The sequence below is a fragment of the Aquarana catesbeiana genome, linkage group LG07 (assembly GCF_042186555.1).
Source record: "Aquarana catesbeiana isolate 2022-GZ linkage group LG07, ASM4218655v1, whole genome shotgun sequence".
NCBI classification, from domain to species: Eukaryota; Metazoa; Chordata; class Amphibia; order Anura; family Ranidae; genus Aquarana; species Aquarana catesbeiana.
In genome coordinates this window covers 293,330,498-293,350,786 of record NC_133330.1, presented here as the reverse complement: position 1 = coordinate 293,350,786, position 20,289 = coordinate 293,330,498, and the positions used below count along the sequence as shown (strand labels likewise).

The 20,289-nt window shown below is 40.6% G+C and overlaps 1 protein-coding gene across 6 annotated transcripts in view; it reads right to left on the bottom strand.

Moving 5' to 3' along the window:
* Positions 1–3,964: 3,964 nt before the first annotated feature.
* Positions 3,965–20,289, bottom strand: part of EPS15 (epidermal growth factor receptor pathway substrate 15) — a 226,143-nt gene continuing 209,818 nt past the window's right edge. For 5 of the 6 annotated variants that reach the window (XM_073593554.1, XM_073593549.1, XM_073593550.1 and 2 more), the window contains one exon: positions 3,965–10,609. In XM_073593554.1, coding sequence (XP_073449655.1) covers positions 10,463–10,609 — 147 coding nt within the window. In that variant the 3' untranslated portion in view covers positions 3,965–10,462. Of the gene's footprint in view, positions 10,610–14,396; positions 14,448–20,289 lie in introns of those variants that run through there. The other variant, XM_073593555.1, reaches the window with a different exon arrangement.

The window sequence follows — 20,289 nt, the reverse complement described above, 5'->3', positions numbered from 1 at the left end:
TTAAAACAATAGGGTGCATGCCAGACCTCTGCAGGGAGCCAACTGCTTAAGCACAGAACAAGAGTCCTTCTCTGAAGCATGATGGCAGGAGACAGGCGTTTCTACTCAGGCAGTGGCTTCTTTCTCAATAAAATGATCAGACCTAAAACACCTTTTGATGCACCTAAAATGTATTTGATTTAAACTGGAAGTTTAATTTGGTTTTACTATATTAGTGCAAAGTGGAATGGTGACATTCAAACAATAAGGCCCTGTTCACACCTGTGCATTTAAGGTGCAGTGCTGCATCTTTGATGTGATTTCATGAATATGCAGGTCACATAGAGTCCAATAGTAACACGTCTAAAATGCAGTGCACCAAAAATGCAATGCACAGAAGTCAACCGGCCCTAAGTCATATCAACCAATCATATTTTAGCTTACTGTTGTGGGACTAAAGTGACAATTTTTGCTAATGGACTCTTACACTATGCACATCCTCACTGAGCTATTCACAGCTTGTCTGATTCAGTCTGTAAATATATCACCATGTAAACTCCCTGCGAAACTGTTTGCTGTTCTTTTTAGTCATGTCTATTATCATGTACTAATATTGTGCCTTATCACCTGTGACGCTGCTCAAATCAGCTGATCTGTATATAATGTCCTAAGGCAAGACTGCAAGATGACAACCAACATAGCTAAAATGCAAAGACCAACAAGAAATTTTTCTAGCGATATTACACTCACTCAACTACAGTTTAAATCACACAAAATAGCAATGGATAAGGTGAAACTCCCAGCAGAAGATTTGATTGTTTATTAATTTTGATCAAAACTGTTGGTGGTAGGTTACCTTGATCTGTTTTTCTTCCTCTTTCCATTCTTGTTTTATCTCTTGTAATAGGTTTTCCCCCTTTTTTTTTCCTCCTGCACTTTGTGACTTCTCACATGATTCCTCCATATTTGAATGTATGATACCTATTTGACAATCAGCTTGTAACCAAACATATGAAGCTCTTATGTGTTCATGCTATAAATCATTGTTTTATCTCTGTAAATATGACCTTTTAGGGCCCTGAAGCTGTGTTTCATGTTGTACTGGTATCAGAATCAACTGTGATTGCTAGAACCTTCCCTGTGTGTATAACCAGCTCCATATCCTTTACATAATGCTGGGCACATTTACAGTTTCAGGTATTTGCAGAGCTAGGTTGCTAGTTTACGACCATACCCTACCTTTTTTTTTAATCAGCACAGGCGCAGGACCACCAATGGCAGAATGGGAAATTCAGAGGAATGCCAATTTAGATAGATAGAACCCTAATTTTTTGTCTCCTAAAAAGATACTAGTACAGAAAAACAGCTGTTAGTTCTGCCAGAAATCAACCGACTTCCCAACTTCCTGTTGGTTGACAAGGTATTCTCACTCCTGCCTTGAGTTATCCCTTCAGGGCTACAGGACATCTCCCCCTCTCCTCATCTCAATAACTTAAAGTGGTTGTAAACTCTTACATATAACCCAGTGAAGAGACGGACCTCAGGTGATGTACAGAAATTAAACAAATTCTCCTACTTAACCACTTAAGGACCGAGCCTCTTTCTGAGATTTGTTGTTTACAAGTTAAAAACTGTTTTTTTTTCTAGAAAATTACTTAGAACCCCCAAACATTATACTTTTTTTTTCCAACACCCTAGGGAATAAAATGGCGGTCGTTGCAATACTTTGTCAGCAGCGGTCTTACAAGCGCACTTTTTTTTGGAGAAAATACACTTTTTTTAATTAAAAAAAATAAGACAATAAATTTAACCCAATTTTTTTTTTATATTGTGAAAGATAATGTTACGCTGAGTAAATTGATACCCAACGTGTCACCCTTCAAAATTGTGCCCACTTGTGCCCAGTCTCCATAGGTGCCATTTAAAAATTCTACAGGTTGCACGTTTTGAGTTACAGAGGAGGTCTAGGGCTAGATTTATTGCACTGGCTATACCTTACGTGTGTGGTTTGAACACCGTTTTCATATGTGGGCGCTACTCATGTATGAGTTCGCTTCTGCACGCGCTCTCGGCGGGACAGGGCGCGTTTAAAATGTTTTTTTTTTCTTTTTTTCTTTTACCTTTTATTTTTACACTGTTCTATAAAAAAATAAAATTGTGTCACTTTTATTCCTATTTCAAGACATGTAAACATCCCTTGTAATAGAAAAAAAGTATGACAACCTCTTCAAAATGAGATCTGGGGTCAAAAAGACCTCAGATCTCATATTTACACTAAAATGCAATTAAAAAAAAAAAAAGAAGTTTTGCCGTTGCTTCTGCTCTGTAATAGTATGGAGACGGGTGGGGGCCATCCTCACCTCACTCGTCTCCATACCCAGAAAGGAGAAGGATCCGATCGCCTCCGCCGCTACAGTAAGTGGTGGAGGGCACCGGAGAGCGGCGGGGGGTGATCTCGCGGCGAATCTGCCGCAGAGACCACTATTCTCGGAAACCGGACCGCCCGCTGAAGAAGAGGATACCGGGGGGTTATGGTGGCTAGCTGCTGCCATAACAAAGATATCCCTCTTCAAACAGCCGATGTATATCGGTGTGTGGCGGTCCGGAAGTGGTTACGTTGTACCTGTTTATCTGCAGTCTTCTCTCCAGCCCTTCAAAGTGCAGAATTTATAAGGCTTGTCTGAGCCGTCAGGAAAAAAAAAAAAGGGGGGGGGGGACGGAGAGCTGGAGTTACACTCTGCAGAGCTCAGTGACAAGAGCTCTAGGAGCTGATTGGAAGCAAGGGATACACCCTCTTTCACACAGCACACAGGAACAAAGCTGAGGCTGTCAATCAGCTGGAGGTTCCTCCCCTGTCACATTTTTCTCTTGGTATCAGGAAAACTTGTCAGAAGTGATTCATGCTGATAGCAAAGAACAAACGCAACAGACAGAATTTACACATGATGGTCTTAACTGAGACAAGTACACACTATAGAGAAATATGCTTTGTTCACATTTCATGTCTGAGGTTTACAACCACTTTAAAGCCCAAGTGCTGCCAGAATCACAAACCTGAAAAATTGGCACAAGGGACATAACTTACAGTCAGGAAGGGTGTACCTTGTGCTGATTCCTCTTCTGTTAGTGAAAAATGTCCTCTTTCCTAACCTCTCTACCCCCCGCTATGATCTTCCAGTGCGTCAGGGGTTAAAGGAGAAGTATAGCCAAAGATATTGCTGTCAGTTCAGGCTCGGGAGAGATCCCGACTGTAAAGATGCCTGTACCCGCTTCTAGGAGACTGAGCCAGCCAGTCTCGCCCCCTGCACAGCCCAGCGCTGGGAGGAGGAAAGTAGAGAGGCGGTGACTGACATTCACCAGCTCTCTGCAGGCTCAGAAGTGAGAGATAAGCTGTCTTTGATCGCTCAGTTCTTGGTCTCTTGCAGAGAGCCTGACTATGCCCTTTTTGCCCCGCTCCTCCATTCATAGAAGCCACACTATAACTTCTATGAATAAAAAAACAATCTTTGAATGGAGGGCAAAGCTATAGATCCTGTTTCATTCATAGACGTTGTAGTACAGGATGGAAGATTTTTACTAACAGAAGAAAAATCAGCACAAGGGGCACATCCTACTGACTGTAAAGTAAGTTTCTTGTGCTGATTTTTGTATATAATAAAATGATAAAATATGTAGATGGACAAAAACAGAATGCTTTTTAATGCATCCAGCCTGATTTTAGATCAGTTTAAGATACTTCTAAGTTCCATTACGAGGGCTTTTGACTTGCAGTTGACTACCTCCTGACTTGCATTGACCTCTTATGCGGCTTTGGCATTTTCACTGACTCAAATGGAAAGAAAAACAGTTCAGCCTGTTATTACTCAGGCCAAATTACTAATCAATACCTTACAGTTTAAACATTTAATATGTCAGATATTAAACAAACAAAAAAATGAACAAAAAAATATGACATACAACAAAATTCCAGAAAGTGGCCAAGCAATCTCTATTAATTTACACTTTATTAAGTACTTACATATTATGTTCATAATTACAACATCTAGCTCCAATAAAATATAGAAAACAAACAGGAAAATATGGAGTCATGTAAGAGATGCCCTGCCATTTACTGCAGAACTGTAACAATACTTTACCACAAGGGAGCCTGTTCAGTAAGGCATAATGATGAGGTACAAAGTGAAGTAACCCATTATAACCAGGTTTTACTTGACCAGAGTGCAGCCATTTTTTGCTCATCTGACATCAGTTACGAGGTTCTCCCACATTCTTCATACTTCTCATTGCCTTACAAATAAGTCTAAGGAGTCAAAGACCCTTGCAAGTAATGGGCCTGATTATCAAACATGTCTGAAAGAAGAACCATATTTGTTTCACATAGCAACCAATAATTTTCTCCATTCTGTACTAGATCTCTGAAAGAGAACTCTAGCTTTAAAAAAAAAAACTTAAAACATGAACCTTTAGCATGAACTGCTGGTGGCATGATGTCACCCCAATGCCTACATGCACACCTAATTATTCTGCCATCTTCTGAGTTAGTGAATCAGAGAAAAAGTGACCAGGTTGCTCATGGGTGCTTTGAAGTCCATCCTTCCCAGATCTACTCATCCGTGGGCTACAAAGCTTGATGGGCTTCATCAATGGCACTGAGAGGCAGAACCTTTTTTCCAGCACTATGGATTTTAAGGGAAAATAAGGAGGTACCTGTGCCATCTAGACACCAGTGGCTTTTGTGGTATTTTATTTGTTCCTTCAGGCATTTTTGATTATAAGACCCAAAGACAAAAGTAAACTTTTTTTGCTTTTGTTTTTCTTTTTAGTGGTTATGTTTAAAATTCCAGCACAGAACAGCTGTACGTCAGTAGAATAAACATACATTAATTGATATATACATATTTAATAATATCAATAATAATATTGGTCCACAGAGTATTCCTTAATAGCAAATTCCGCATCTCTGTAAAACAGTGTACACTTAAAATAGCATTTTTGAGGGTAGAAGGGGGAAAGAATCTCATCAACACAGTAATATGAACATGCTTCATCAAATAATAACAAATAGTATTCCACATCTGATTAGTCAACAGAGAATAAAAACAAAATGGCCGCTAAGCCAACCAACATTTTGTGCAACACAGGTTTGAGTCTATACGCATGTACCAACTCTTTTTGTGACCACATATTAATACAAGTAACTACACATAGTGGTACGTTATAACAGATGGAAATCCATCTATCTGTCCTGAAATCTGAGCATCTTCTGATAGGCTGGTTGGGATTTCATGAAAACATTTCTTCTATAACTACTCAGTGCAAGAAATAAGACCAGGGATAAATATAACAAAACATATTAACAAACTGATTCAGTGGAAGGCTAAATTGTTGTCAAGTGAAAGGGTTAAATAAAGGGCCAATCTACTCAAAACATATTTCATTTTTAAAATAAATCATTAGTCTGAATTATCCAAGGGTCTGATTAAAGTGGAGCTCCACCCAAAAGGGGAAGCGCCGCTTGTCTGCTCCCCCTTCTGGTGCCACATTTGGCACCTTGTTGGGGGGGGGAGGGAGCTGGTACCTGGTTTTGACAGGTACCCGCTCCCACTTCCTGCTGAGAACTCACAGCCAGCCCAATGAGAAAGTACAGCACTATTTACACATGCGCAGTGGGAAACCGGCTGTAAAGCCGCAGGGTCTCACTGCCGCTTTCAACTATCCAAAATGTCGGTGCCAACACCCGAGAGCCCAAGCAAGAATCTGCTTGGGTGAGGACACCATGGGATCCCTGGACAGGTAAGTGTCCTAATAGTAAAAGTAAGCAGCTACAGTATTTGTAGCTGCTGACTTAATTTTTTTTTGGGGGGGGGGCGCTGGAGCTCCCCTTTAAAGACCAACTGAAATTTCAGTTTGAATCATTCCAGGTTCATCAAAGGAAAGGTGTGCAAAATCAAACAGTTCATTGTATGCTTAGAAAGTAGAAAAGCCTGTCCCCTGTCAGTATGCTGTAGAGAAGGACTCAGTGTAGAAGCAGTAGTCTCTCTGAAGAGGTATGCCAAACCCACCCAGACCTATAGCTGTGCAATCAGCAATGCTCACACTCCCTGCTGACTGGAGGACTCTAAGGCTGGCTATACACATTATACAATCTTCTTGTACAATTTTCCTTTACATTTACCAAAACCATATAACAGGAGGTCAAACCTAAACACTTTAAATTTGTTACTAATCAGGCAGGCCCTTGCACTATCTAGTTGAAGGTAAATATAAAAAGGAAATTGAACAAGAAAATTGTATAATTTATGGTCAGCTCCGACTCAGAAGAAGGAATTCTGTCAGATTCTCCACAGAGAGCAAGGATCCTTCTCTACAGCATGATGGAAGGAACAGGCTTTTCCATTCAGACTGTGACTGTCGATAAAGAAAGTATATTGGAAGACTTTGCACAACTGCACCTGGAATGTATTTATCGGATTTAAACTGATTTGGACTGATGGTTTTATATACTAACCCATAGCCAACAATTTAAAATTTTCTAGGGCTGTCCTGCCTTGTGGGGGGTCTTAAAGGTTTAGAAAAGTAAACCCTGATAGGGTCTGTTGTCATTAAACCAAAATAGTGTCGGGTGCTGCAAAATTCAATGTATTAAAGCACAGCAAGATGATTAGGCAGAACAAGGCAGTGCAATAATTTTAGAGAGAATTTACTGTATCCAGGTAGACATTTTTTGGGGAATTAAACATTAAAGATGCAAAACACACTGCATTTTTTGTAGTGTCTATTCTCAGCAAATTAAGGGGCCTAACTTATTGAAATATAGTTGTGTTCACCTCAGTCATCTAAGCCTGTGCAGGGGAACTGAAAAAAAAACCCCACCAGAGAGTATCAATTAAACAGTATAATGGGATAAGAGTCACTCACTCCAAAATAATTTTCTTGTTTGTTCCTTAAAATGTAAGTCTAACCAAATAATGGTACCTGATATTTCTTAGACCCAGACAGTCTGGTCTAGGAACCTGGCTCTACCTCCCTGCACCACTTGTTGTGGTCACTTCCTGTACTGCACACTGTTAGAATAAATGAATAATGGAGCCTTAACCACAAGGGCCACACTGTTCAGCAAGGCTATGGTGGAGAGCCAAGTCAGGATCTCCTGGTAATGGAACACACCTGAGCAAAAAATAAAAATCGCAACCCCCTCCTAAAAGTGCCCCTTTACATGTATTTAAAATATTTTAACTTCATTTTACTAGTCTTTAAAATAAAGCAAAGCACAATGTGCAACAGCAACCAATCAAAAGGCACCATTTACTTATCTTATTTTCATTAAGTGAAAGTTGATTAGTTGCCATTGGCTAATGTCCTTTGCACATCAACCTTGCTCCTCGTGCAGGTTTATTAAATGACCCTGTATATGATTATCTGATTTAATAGGGTTTAATCCATGACTTGGGAGGATAAACTAATTTACTTTACTTACTATCTTGTTTGCTCCCCACAGTTCTGATGAATCGCTCTAGATCAAGCAGTACTAAGTTACTAACCTGGAGTGCTAATCCCCTGGGTGCCCACCAGGGTCCTCCACCTGGCATCTAGCTGTTTAATGTAGTCATAGTGACAGGACATCGGAAATTACTGCATAATGTACACAGTGTGAACACAGAGCACAGAAAGCCTTGATGGCATGTCATACATTATTTAAAATAGTTTAATTATTCCTAATATATATCCTGGCATAGGGATTTGGCACTGAGGACCTAAAGGCAAACTTGTCTCAAGGAGGTGCAGTTCACGTATAAAAAATAAAACAATGGTAGAAATAAAGGCACCTGGTCAAGGAGAATTTTTTTTTTTTTTAAGTTTCACAAGTGCAGATTGAGAAACAAGGCCTCGAATACTGGACTATATTCAGCACCATTACATTTCACCAGGAAACTACTGTGCTACATACAGCAAAGCAAAAACGTCTATTGATGTAAGATGTCTTTAGCCTCTAATATGGAAGTCATCAGGCACTGCACAAAAGTTTAGAATTCTTTAGCTGCAAATTGCATTCAAATGCATTGAATTAACTTGCTTAGTAGTGTCGGCTCCTTCTGTAGAGTAATTAATCCTAAAGTGTGTGTTCCAGAGGCTAGTTGCAGATAGACACACATAGATGTGCACTGGAAAAGCAAGTAAGCAAGTATATAACAGAAGAAGAGGAGTCATATTGAATAATGTAAGGTGTCACTGAACTAAACAAGATGGCACCTACCTGCTTTACCATGCATGTAACTGAAATGCTACATTACAAGGGTTTCCTCACCCATATACAGAATCAATTTGCTTTCAGTTAAATTATCTCTGAAAACAGGTTCAAGCAAAAAAGGCGAATCCTATCAAGTAAAGCAGCCAATAATTACATATAGTCTAGATTCACACTGTTCTCAGTGCATAAGGTAACGTACACTCCTAGGTATGAAGGGCCTATATTGTTTCTTTCATACTAAACAGTCCATACATGTGAGCCAGCCCCTTAGGTAAGAAAGGCATTTCAACTTGCATGGGTTTTGCTGCATTAAAACTGACAAGTGTTAATAGGCCCTAAGAAAGGTGAGCTTTGACAGCCGCACCATAGAAGAGGTTGCCAGAAATGGATTCTGCATGTTTACAGTGACAATGTAACCTTAATGGGGTTTTCCAGAATTTTGTAAAACTCACCCAAAACTTTGAAACCCAGTATATTTTAGTAACACAAAGATTGCCTTTCTGCAACCATGTTGACACAACAGCTGTGCCCTTGTGTCAAAGATGTTTAAACCTAACCAGCATATTTAGAATAATCTGGGTTATAAGAAAGAAAAAAAAAAAAAACTTAAACCCACCTTATCCTACTGCTGCTCAGTAAAAAGCCTGGTACTTCCAGATCCACACTTCTTGCCTCCTGCTAATACAGCACTTGGGGCCTAAATAGTCAATCAACAGGCCCCAACTCTGTCACATGGAGATGGATGTGCTAGAGTTGGCAATTATCATCAATACCAGGCATTTTCAGTAACTGGTGCTAGCAGCAGTAATAAAGGTAAGTAAAGGGACATATGGTGCAAGGTTATAGTGTGGGGATGTGTTTAGTTTCCTTATGAAAGGTTTAATCCAAATGGAATCTGTCACAAAGCAAAGTACATGTATGAGAGGCCTTAGGTGCAAGCTACCATTATCTAACTCCGGGATTGCATTTTAGCTCCAGGGAGTGGTGTTTTAAAATAATTTCAGCAGTCCTGGAGTAAATATAATGCCTGAGAGGAAGAATGGCACTTACGGTCTAAAACTGGCACAAGGGGTCAGCACATTTTGTACAACTCCAACAAGACTCACAGGAATCAAGGACTTTCTACTGCTTTTACTACAGTGCTAAGAAAAAGAGATTTTACTTGAGATCAGGGATGTTGCAGACGATTTTGGTTTTGTATCACTAAAGGGCACATTGTTGAGCACACGACTGGACTGTGTACTATTCTATGGTTGCCCTCACTTGTAAAAGGACATCCAATGGATAATGGCCCACTCCTCAACAGCTCTGGTCTTCCTAAGATACAGGTGGCCTATTCTATTATCCCCATTCACACTTGAGCATAGCATATGTTAGGAGAATTTTTTAGGCTTTTTTTTACATTTATTTGCACTAAAAACAAAGTGCCATACAGGAGCTTCTGCAGGACAGAATTGTGCCTTTGTGTCCTCATAGGCTTATTATGGAAAGATGCACAGAACGTACAATTTTGCACATTTTCACACAAACTATTGAAGTTAATGGGGCAAAAAACAACTTGTTCTGCGTCAAAAGTAGATAATTTACCTTTCTGAGTTGCAGACGTTGAGCAGGATCCTGAACACTTAAATGTGAATAGAGAATATTTAAAAGCATAGGATTTTGGCTTGTTGAACATTTTGCAGATAATCTGCATGTAAATAGGCACCTTATAGATACATACATGGGTTTTTTCTGTGACAGGTTCTCATTAAAACTATCCCTATTTGATGGAACCCTCCAAAGCTTTATTGCACCCAAGTTTGATGCAACAATAAAAGTGTTTTTTCCAGCAGTTGGAGATGCTGGGGGAAAAAAAACAGATTTATGGCTTGTGGTCCCAGAGAAAATATGGTTATGCTGATATATGGATAGAATAAATCTGCATGGGGTGGGTGGATTATATATTATTGCAAAAAGAAACAGAAAGCCCCATTTAGTAAACTCCTTCTGAAATTGGGAGGAGACACTCTTAAAGCAGAGGCATAGACTAGTATACAGAAATACATAGTATCACTGCTCAGCCAAGTTTAAAAACACACACACAGATAACATTACCTGTTCACTGCTAGAGACGCCCCTAGCCAAGCAAGAATTGAGGAGATGTTTAAATACTTCATGGGTAAAGAATGAAAAGCTATTTAAATATTCCTAGGAACTACACAGTTTTATTGTACACCCGACGGCCAGCATGTTTCACGCTTCGGAGATCTCAGACTTGCTGAGCGCAATGGCGAGCTCCAGGTCTTCCTGCTCCTGCTGCTTTAGTCTCTGCATCCTCTCTTGTTCCTCCCGCTGGCTTTCCCTCTTCGCCCATTCGATCATATCGTCCTCAGACTGGTACTGCAGATTTCAAGAAAGACATGCACTGGCTAAGCAAGTCACAAAAATATGAAACAGAGAATTGAGGAAACATCCACCTAACAGCAGAAAATGGTTTTCTTTCAGGAGCACCATGCTCCCTATATATAAACTGACACAAAAAATAAATAAATCACCAAGTAAAAAAAAAAAAAAAAAAAAAAAAAAAGTTACACATTGCAGTTGTGGTTTCTTGCATTTTCTATGCTGCTCTAAAAAAATGAGGCTTGAAGAAGAATTCCAGGCATTGTTTACATAGTTACATTGGTGTAGCTTGGACTAATGTAAATAGCATCTACCATACCTGCGAGAGTCCTTAAGAAGCTGGAAATCACTGTAGTAGACACCGCTACTCCAGTAATCTCCACCTGCTTCTGGGTCCCGTGCCGAGCGGCTACGCTGCAGCATTATGAACACAGGAGGTTGGCTGCTCAGCATCAGCATTCTCTGTTTGGACAAAGTGGAGAGAATGATGTCACCTCCACCAATCAGAGAATGCTTTGCATTCATTGAGAAAATGTAAAGTATTCTCTAAATGGTGCCTGTGCCCAGTGGCCGAGCCCCTAATTTTTACAATGCAGCAGAGCTTGGGATGAGACCTGGAAGCTAGTGGAGATCGCTGGAGCAGATGTGCCTATTACAGTGATTTCCAGCTTCTATAGGGGGCCCACAGGTATCATAGATGCATAGTTACAATGGTCCAATCTGGACCAATGTAACTATGTAAAAAAATGCCATACTTGGAATTCAGGCAACCTGTACTGAGGATGTATTATAGGCTAATAAAGACCTATGCTTATGAAAATGTTAATTTCCTGGCTGTCAATCTCATCCAATAACTTCCATACTTTTAGCCCTTGAGCTGTGCCAACCGCGAAAAGGAGTTAACTTCAATTTGACTGGTTCATATCAGTAACTGAAAGCATTAAAAATTCAGTGTCCAGGTATTTGTAGAAAAAGGACATTAATGGCAGCTCTTATGTTTTATTTTTTAAAGAAATCTTGTACTAAGATATATAAAGTCTTCCATTTGTGATGTCTTTCTAAGAATATCAGCTGCAGGGCAGTCTCTGGCTTCTCTATTGGCCTCTATATATTTTCTGACATATTGACCTGGAACAAGCAAACAGATTACAAAGTCAGAACAGCTAAATTGCTTCATTGTCCCTGATCAGTCCCTCAGAAAGTTCTCAACTGCTAAAACAGGATAGCCAAACAATTCACATTTTCTAAAGAAAAGGTCGGCAATGGCAGCTTCCATATTTTCTCAGTGTAGGTTACCTTGAAGGTGGCATATGTAAACATACAATCCTTCAAGTTTGTTTCCATAATGGTCTTACTAGAGAACAAACAGTTCCAGAAGAAGTGTCTTTTAACTTATATAGGAGGATTGAGAGAGTAATTAAAACTCTATCAAAAAAGATGCAGATATTGTGGGCATAGCATAAGGCTGTAATTATAAAAAAAAATATGTATCTTTATTACAAAAATTATTAAAATGACATATGAACAAACATATGTTTGTTCATATGTCATTTAATTAATTCTTGTAATAAATATAATTACCGCCCACAAAGTCCCCCTCTTTTTTGAGAGAGTTTTAATTACTTTCTCAATCCTTCTATATATCTATTGGATGTTGGCAGAGTGGGGGGGCTCCCTTTCTATGTCTTTTAACTTAAGAATACCAAGAGACCATCACATTACAATGACACAGGAAATTATAATCTGATAAAAAAAAACAAGTGATGTAAAATTCCCGCTATAGTCATTCATTGCAGGTTTGCAAGTAAAACATGCTGATAATCGATCTCTGTGTATTACAATGCCCAACTAATTGCAATGGGTACCTTAAAGCTAAAACTATAGGCAGAAAAAAAATAAAAATAAAAAAAATTACAAATAAGCCCAGATTCACACTATAACCAAGAAGTGAATCGCATTAAAACAGTACAGCATTCCTGTGCAATTCACATGCGATTCAGTGAGGCGCAATTTGAGCCCCTTTCATTTTTAAAGGGCTCAAATCGCACCGCACAAAAGAAGTATAGGCACCTTTTTTTGGAGTTGCACCGCAGTGTTGTTTTGTACCATGCAATTCGGTGCAGGCAAACCGAGCTGCATTTGCGATCCTTTTGACACCCGCAGCAGATCGCAAACACAGTGCAACTGCAATGTAGTGCGGGACACGAGCAGGGATCGCCGCGTATGTGTGCTTAATACAGCTCTGTATGCATTAATACATCGTTGTGTTTCTAAAAGTAATTATTGTGATTTGACTTGATATCAGCCTCTTGTGATCACCATGCAGCAGCGCTTGGGGGGGGGATCTAGCATGTTGAGAGCAGAGAGATGAGCTAACCAGGCTGCTGCTTCTCCTTTCACAGTTTAGGGGAGGAACGAGACTGGTAAACAAAACTGCAGAAGAGAAAAGCCAGGTCTTCTGCCATACCAGACAGGGGTTTGCTCTGTGGCAGAGCTGTGAAAAATCTCAAGACTATATGGGCATAAATACAAATTATTTGGCAGGTAAAACAGCTCCCATCCATGTATTTCATCTGTGAAATAAATTTTTGGTCTGCTTGGAGTTCAGCTTTAAACAGATTGCTTGTTAGAGTCCAAACCTTCAGCGCAATTGCAATTTTTGTTTGGTTCATCCTGGCTCTATGAGCTACTAAAGGATTAGTTCACTTTTACCAGAAAACTGTTTATGAAGATAAGGGGCATCTGTACATAAATACTGTGCAGCTGTGACGAAAGTTGAATAAAGCCCTTGTTATAGGTGTAGGCCATTTACATACTTGATGAAGCCTTACTAGAATACTCCCAGGACGTTCATTTCAGGAGCCTCAAACGCTAAGCTCAGAACTACTGCATCAGGGGAGAGAAAGAACATGTGAGGGGGTCTAAATCAGAGAAAGAGCTCACTGTTCTGATGGTGGAGGTGAGCAGTAACAACTAGGCCTCACTTAGCAACATCCTAGTAATATCCTGGGAGTATTTCGGTCAGGCTTCATGAAGTACATAAATGGCAAACAAATACCAGTCTATGAAGAGTCTAGAGCAGGGGTCTTCAAACTGCGGCCCTCCAGGTGTTCAGGAACTACAATTCCCATCATGCCTAGTCATGTTTGTGAATGTCTGAGTTTTACAATGCCTCATGGGATGTGTAGTTCTGCAACAGCTGGAGGGCCGTAGTTTGAGGATCCCTGGTCTAGAGCAACCATTCCCAACTAGGCTTCCTCTAAAAGTTGTTAGAGCTGTGGAAGACTGACCTCCCATGGTTTACATTCTGTGGCCAACATCACTTGGTGGAGTCAGTGGCATGCCACAATGATCTTTTTAGATGTCTGTAAGGGTGGCGGTTTTTTCACTGAGTGCCAGAGTAAAGAAAGCACTACTCCTCTGATCACAGATTTTAATTTTATGATTTTTTTTCTGATATGTATTTTGTGATCATAACCGATTGTTTTAAATTTGGAGCGTGTGTTAAAATACAACCACCATACTTAAGCAAGCCATATTATTGTATTATGTGTATAACTTTATTGATATTGTTAACATACCATAAGTGCTAGTTTAAGGATACCTTTTAAGGATACCTTTGGTGTGAAAAGGTTGAGAAAAGTCTAGAGAAAGCAGTCCTACCCCAACTAGCATACATCATTACTAATTCCTTCAGTGGCTTCTTTAACACCATTAAATTAAAAAAAAAAATAAAAAACAAAAAAAAACCCACCATAAATATATTAAGCAAATGCCTTTTACTTGCATCTTCTCTGTTTCAAAGCCCCCGTTTTACAGAACAGTCAGTGTGGACCTGTAACAGGAAATTAATCCTGATAGTAAAAATCCCGACAATGTTTGGGTGTTAGAAACATTTCAGGTACGGTGAAAACACCTTGTTATTATTATGTTATTATAACAAGTCCTCAGCTGCGTGGAACCTTTATCTCCAATAAGAAAAAAAAAAATTTAAATGTATGTACATTTATAAGTGATCCCTATCCTTGAAGTAGTTTTGGACTACCAGTTTTTAAACAGGTATAGTGGTAATAAACTCTCATGCTAAAAACTATCATAATGCCACATGTAAAGCTTTTATGACCATCTATATGTTTTCTCTCTCTTTACTACAGCACAGTATCTTTTTTTCCTTACTTTTTTAATTCCTACCAACACAGTGGCTCCTATTACAGGCATTGTCTCTAAGCAGCCGCCACTGTGTGAGTGCTCCAGCTGAATTGTTTCCCTACACACACACAGGTCGCACAGAGAAGCTGATGCTAAATAGGACTTTTGATCAACCCAACTCCTATGCTTCACAGTTTAAGACCCCTTTCACACTGGGGCGCTTTGCAGGCGCTACAGCGCTAAAAATAGCGCCTGCAAAGCACCCTTAAAGAGCCGCTGCTGTGTCTCCAGTGTGAAAACCCCGAGGGGCACTGGAGTGGTGCGCTGGCTGGACGGAGAAAAAAAGTCCTGCTAGCAGCATCTTTGGAGCACTGTATACACCGCTCCTTCATCACTCCTGCCCATTGAAATGAATGGGGCAGCGAGGCTATACCGCCAGCATAGCGCTGCAGCAGCAGTCCTTTTGGTGGTTTTAACCCTTTCTCGGCCGCTAGCAGGGGGGTAAAACCGCCCCCGCTAGCGGCCGATTACCGCCGCTAAAACGGCGCTAAAAATAGTGCCGTTTTACCGCCGGCGCCCGCACCACCCCAGTATGAAAGGGCTCTTAACGAAGTTTTATTTTGAAAAAAAAGAAAAAAAGAAAAAACAAAAAAAAGGTGTCATAACTTGAACCAGTCAAGTCCAAGCAGACCTTTAACTGGGTCTTCACGTCAGGGTGCAGGATACACTTCCCAATCACATGAGAGTTGTGATTGGCTGTCATAGTCGTAACATGACCAGGAAGCCCATCCCCGCCAGCTCCCAATCACAACCAGAAACCGTGAGCTGTCTGACAGTTGGGTCACTGTGCTGGGAGTGCACCATGGTCGCTATGGACATACAGTATCTCACAAAAGTGAGTACACCTCTCACATTTTTATAAATATTTTATTATATCTTTTCATGTGACAACACTGAAGAAATGACACTTTGCTACAATGTAAAGTAGTGAGTGTACAGCTTGTAGTGAGCATAACAGTGTAAATTTGCTGTGCCCTCAAAATAACTCAACACACAGCCATTAATGTCCAAACCGCTGGCAACAAAAGTGAGTACACCCCTAAGTGAAAATCTCCAAATTGGGCCCAATTAGCCATTTTACCGCCCCGGTATCATGTGGCTCGTTAGTGTTACAAGGTCTCAGGTGTGAATGGGGAGCAGGTGTGTTAAATTTGGTGTTATCGCTCTCACTCTCTCATACTGGTCACTGGAAGTTCAACATGGCACCTCATGGCAAAGAACTCTCTGAGGATCTGAAAAAAAGAATTGTTGCTCTACATAAAGATGGCCTAGGCTATAAGAAGATTGCCAAGACGCTGAAACTGAGCTGCAGCATGGTGGCCAAGACCATACAGGGGTTTAACAGGGCAGGTTCCACTCAGAACAGGCCTCGCCATGGTCGATCAAAGAAGTGCCCAGCGTCATATCCAAAGGTTGTCTTTGGGAAATAGACATATGAGTGCTGCCAGCATTGCTGCAGAGGCTGAAGGGGTGGAGGCTCAGCCTGTCAGTGCTCAGACCATACGCCGCACACTGCATACAATTGGTCTGCATGGCTGTCATCCCAGAAGGAAGATTCTTCTAAATATGATGCACAAGAAAGCCCGCAAACAGTTTGCTGAAGACAAGCAGACTAAGGACATGGATTATTGGAACCATATCCTGTGGGCTGATGAGACCAAGATAAACTTATTTGGTACAGATGATGTCCAGTGTATGTGGCATCAACCCGGTGAGGAGTACAAAGACAATGTGTCTTGCCTACAGTCAAGCATGGTGGTGGGAGTGTCATGGTCTGGGGAGCTACAGTTCATTGGGGGAACCATAAATGCCAACATGTAATGTGACATAATGAAGCAGAGCATGATCCCCTCGCTTCAGAGACTGGGCCACAGGGCAGTATTCCAACATGATAACGACCCCAAACACCCCTCCAAGATGACCACTGCCTTGCTAAAGAAGCTGAGGGTAAAGGTGATGGACTGGCCAAGCATGTTTCCAGACCTAAACCCTATTGAGCATTTGTGGGGCATCCTCAAACGGAAGGTGGAGGAGCCCAAGGTCTCTAACATCCACCAGCTCTGTGATGTCATCATGAAGGAGTGGAAGAGGACTCCAGTGGCAACCTGTAAAGCTCTGGTGAACTTCATGCCCAAGAGGGTTAAGGCAATGCTGGAAAATAATGGTGGCCACACAAAATATTGACACTTTGGGCCCAATTCAGACATTTTCACTGAGGGGTGTACTCACTTTTGTTGCCAGCAGTTTAGACATTAATGGCTGTGTGTTGAGTTATTTTGAGGGGACAGCAAATTTAGACTGTTATACAAGCTGTACACTCACTACTTTACATTGTGGCAAAGTGTCATTTCTTCAGTGTTGTCACATGAAAAGATAGAATAAAATATTTACAAAAATGTGAGGGGCGTATAATAATAATAACTTAAAACTAAAATGTTTCTTTTGGAATGGATCTGTTAAGAAAAACAGTTTGGGGTTGACATACTGTAAGCTTTAGCCCCTTCCCACCCAGCCTATTGTAAAATGATGGCTGAGCAGGAGCACTGTTGTTCTGGGAGGGCGTCCTCCCAAAATCTGGCTGATCTGTCACCCGTCGTGCCCAACGGACACAACCGATGACAAATCACTGTACCGGGCCCGCTGTCAGTACTATGTGATCGCTGTGGTCAACCACTGCAGATCACATGACAGGTGTACACAATGAAAGGCTTTGTGTTACCATGCCTTCCTACTATTGTAATGAGCTCTTTGATTGGTCACAGTCATCACATGGTAGACCAGGCCAATCACAGCCCATCTATACCATGTGATCTGCTGTGGTCAATCACAGCTCTTCACAATAGTAAACACTGAATGAATAGTTTTCATTCAGAAAAAAAATGGTTGTTTATAACTGTAAAATGCAGAGTTATAAGCAATCATAGTGTGTAGAAAAATATATATAAAAAAAAAAACTGTATATTTTTCCATACTGTTACCAGTGTCCCTGATCACCAGCACACCAGTCGTATGGCGACGCTGTACTGCACTGGTGACAGTATGTAAAAAAAATTGTGAATTTTTTTTTTTTTTAATTTCTTCATTTTCCAAAAAAATGGGACAAAAAATTACCACTTCAAAAAACTTGCCATGCCTCTTACTAAATACCTTGGACAGTCTACTTCCCAAAAAGGGGTAATTTGGCCGATATCTATACTGTTCTGGCAATTTTGGGGCCTCAGGAAATGAGATAGGCCACCAGTACATCAGGATTGATCGATTTTCAAGTATATACCATAGTTTGTGGACTCTATAACTTTCCTACAAACTAAATAATATACACTGATTTGGGTTATTTTCACCAAAGAAATGTAGCCGAATAAAGTTTGGCCTAAATTTATGAAGAAAGATTATTTATTTGCAAAATTGTATAACAAACTTTTTTCATTTGGTCTTTTTTCAATAATTTTGCAAAAAATAAAAACCCCAGGGGTGATCAAATACCACCAAAAAAAGGTTCATTTGTGTGAAAAAAAAAAAATGACAGAAATGTCATATGGGTACACTGTTGCATGACCACTCAATTGTCATACAAAGTGTTACAGCACTGAAAGATGAAAATAGGCCTGAGCAGTAGGGTGGTAAAAGTGTCCAGTAGGGAAGGATTAGAAACCCTGTCAGATTTTTATTGCTATCCGGCGCTCTGTCAAAAAGATTTACCCTCTCCAATAGCAACACAGGAATAAAAATTGTTTTGCTCTTATGGGCAGTAATCAGATTTTTATATCTATGTACCTGCTGCAGATTTTCCACCATTTCCTGGTTGGGGAAACTGCAACCAGCTCAGCTGGAAGTGAGAGTTAGGCCTCTTGCACATCACAGCTTAAAAAAGCTCAGCAGTGTGTTTTTTTACTGATCTAAAATGCAGCCCATTGTTTACAGTGTGCTTGTACACACAGGTGTGTAAACAAGGACTGTGTATTTTTGAGTAAAAAAAAAAAAAAAATAGAAAAATCTGCGTTCTCGGTCAGTATTTTGCACTGGTACGTGTATATGAGCACAAATAGTAATGATTTTTTCCTAGGAATGTATTGTGCGCGAACGTGTATATACGCACGAATACACGCAAAACAATTGCCCAAAATTACTTCTAAAAAAGCAGATGCTTAATCATAAGTAAGAGGCCTAAATCTCTCTGCCCCAGATATCAGTAATGGCCCATCAATAGTTCTAATCCTTTCCTGTGCTACTCAAAACTAGAAAATACAGTAGTTTTTGGCTTGACAAACTTTAAAGTTCTTTTCTTTAAACAGCACCAAGGACGCTACTTACAGCAATGAAGTGTGTCCCATGTGCTGGTGGCTGTTTTTTAGGCTGGCTCACACCAGAACGCGGTGAGGGAAAGGCGCTGCCCTTGTGATCTGTATGTGAATGGCATTGTATTGGTAACAGCACCCCAAACACAGATCGCAACTGTAGCGGCTTTGCGGGCACCAAATCGTATTTCGCAAATCACAAGCGCTACTTTTTCCATGATACAGTCCATTTTACAGTCTATTCAAATGAATGGGCTGTCAAAACGCACTACCAGACGCATTGCACGGGAATCCATGTGATCCTGGTGTGAAATGGCCCTTACAACAGAAATCTTCCATCCTCTACCACTGAGCAGTAAAATTCTGATGCCGCAGGAGTTAGTATCAGCGGCTGTGCCTGTGACAGGCACTCATCAAAAGGGCCATATAGGCCCACCCTTTCCACCCCATGCTCTATTTAGAACACCCATACTATAGGCTTCCAAAATGCAAATCGTTCCTGTGACTGGACGAAAGGTGGACAAATGAAAGGTCCATCCCTCCAATCACAGAACACACTGCATTCTGGGAACCTATAGTACAGCTTTAAAGTGGCTCTAAAGGCAAAAAGGTTTTGTTTTTTTGCTTTAATGCATCTCCGCCCACCAGCCCACCCTTAAACATTTATCCAAGCCTGATCTCGAACCAGTGCTGTGCCTGTCTGTAGCCGCTCTTCTCCCCTCTTTCTCTTCTCGCAGGAGCCATTGCCTCCTGCTGCTGCCGAGCCATGCTATGTGTGTCGATAGATGAACACAGCCAGTCTGTGCAGATAGAGAAAAGTATGATTGGAGAACGGTGGCGTTCTGCAATGTGTCGAGTTGTATTACCACAGAATAAACATAAGATCGGTATTGCTTGTTTATTTTTGCACACACAGAAAGCGACTGATCTACTCAAAAATCAGAACAGGAATATGTGACTCTATCCCACACTTCTGAGACACTGTGGTGGTAGCCCCGATGTAATTTGTTTTGAGCCAGCAAAGCTTGGGAATGGAGTACCCCCAATAATTTGAAAAGGAAAGGAAAGAACAGATTGTCAAAATGTTCCTGTAACACCTTAAGTTCTTGATTACAGCTTAATTCCAGGCAGAAATAAGTATGTATCTCTGTGTTCAATATTACATTATTGTTT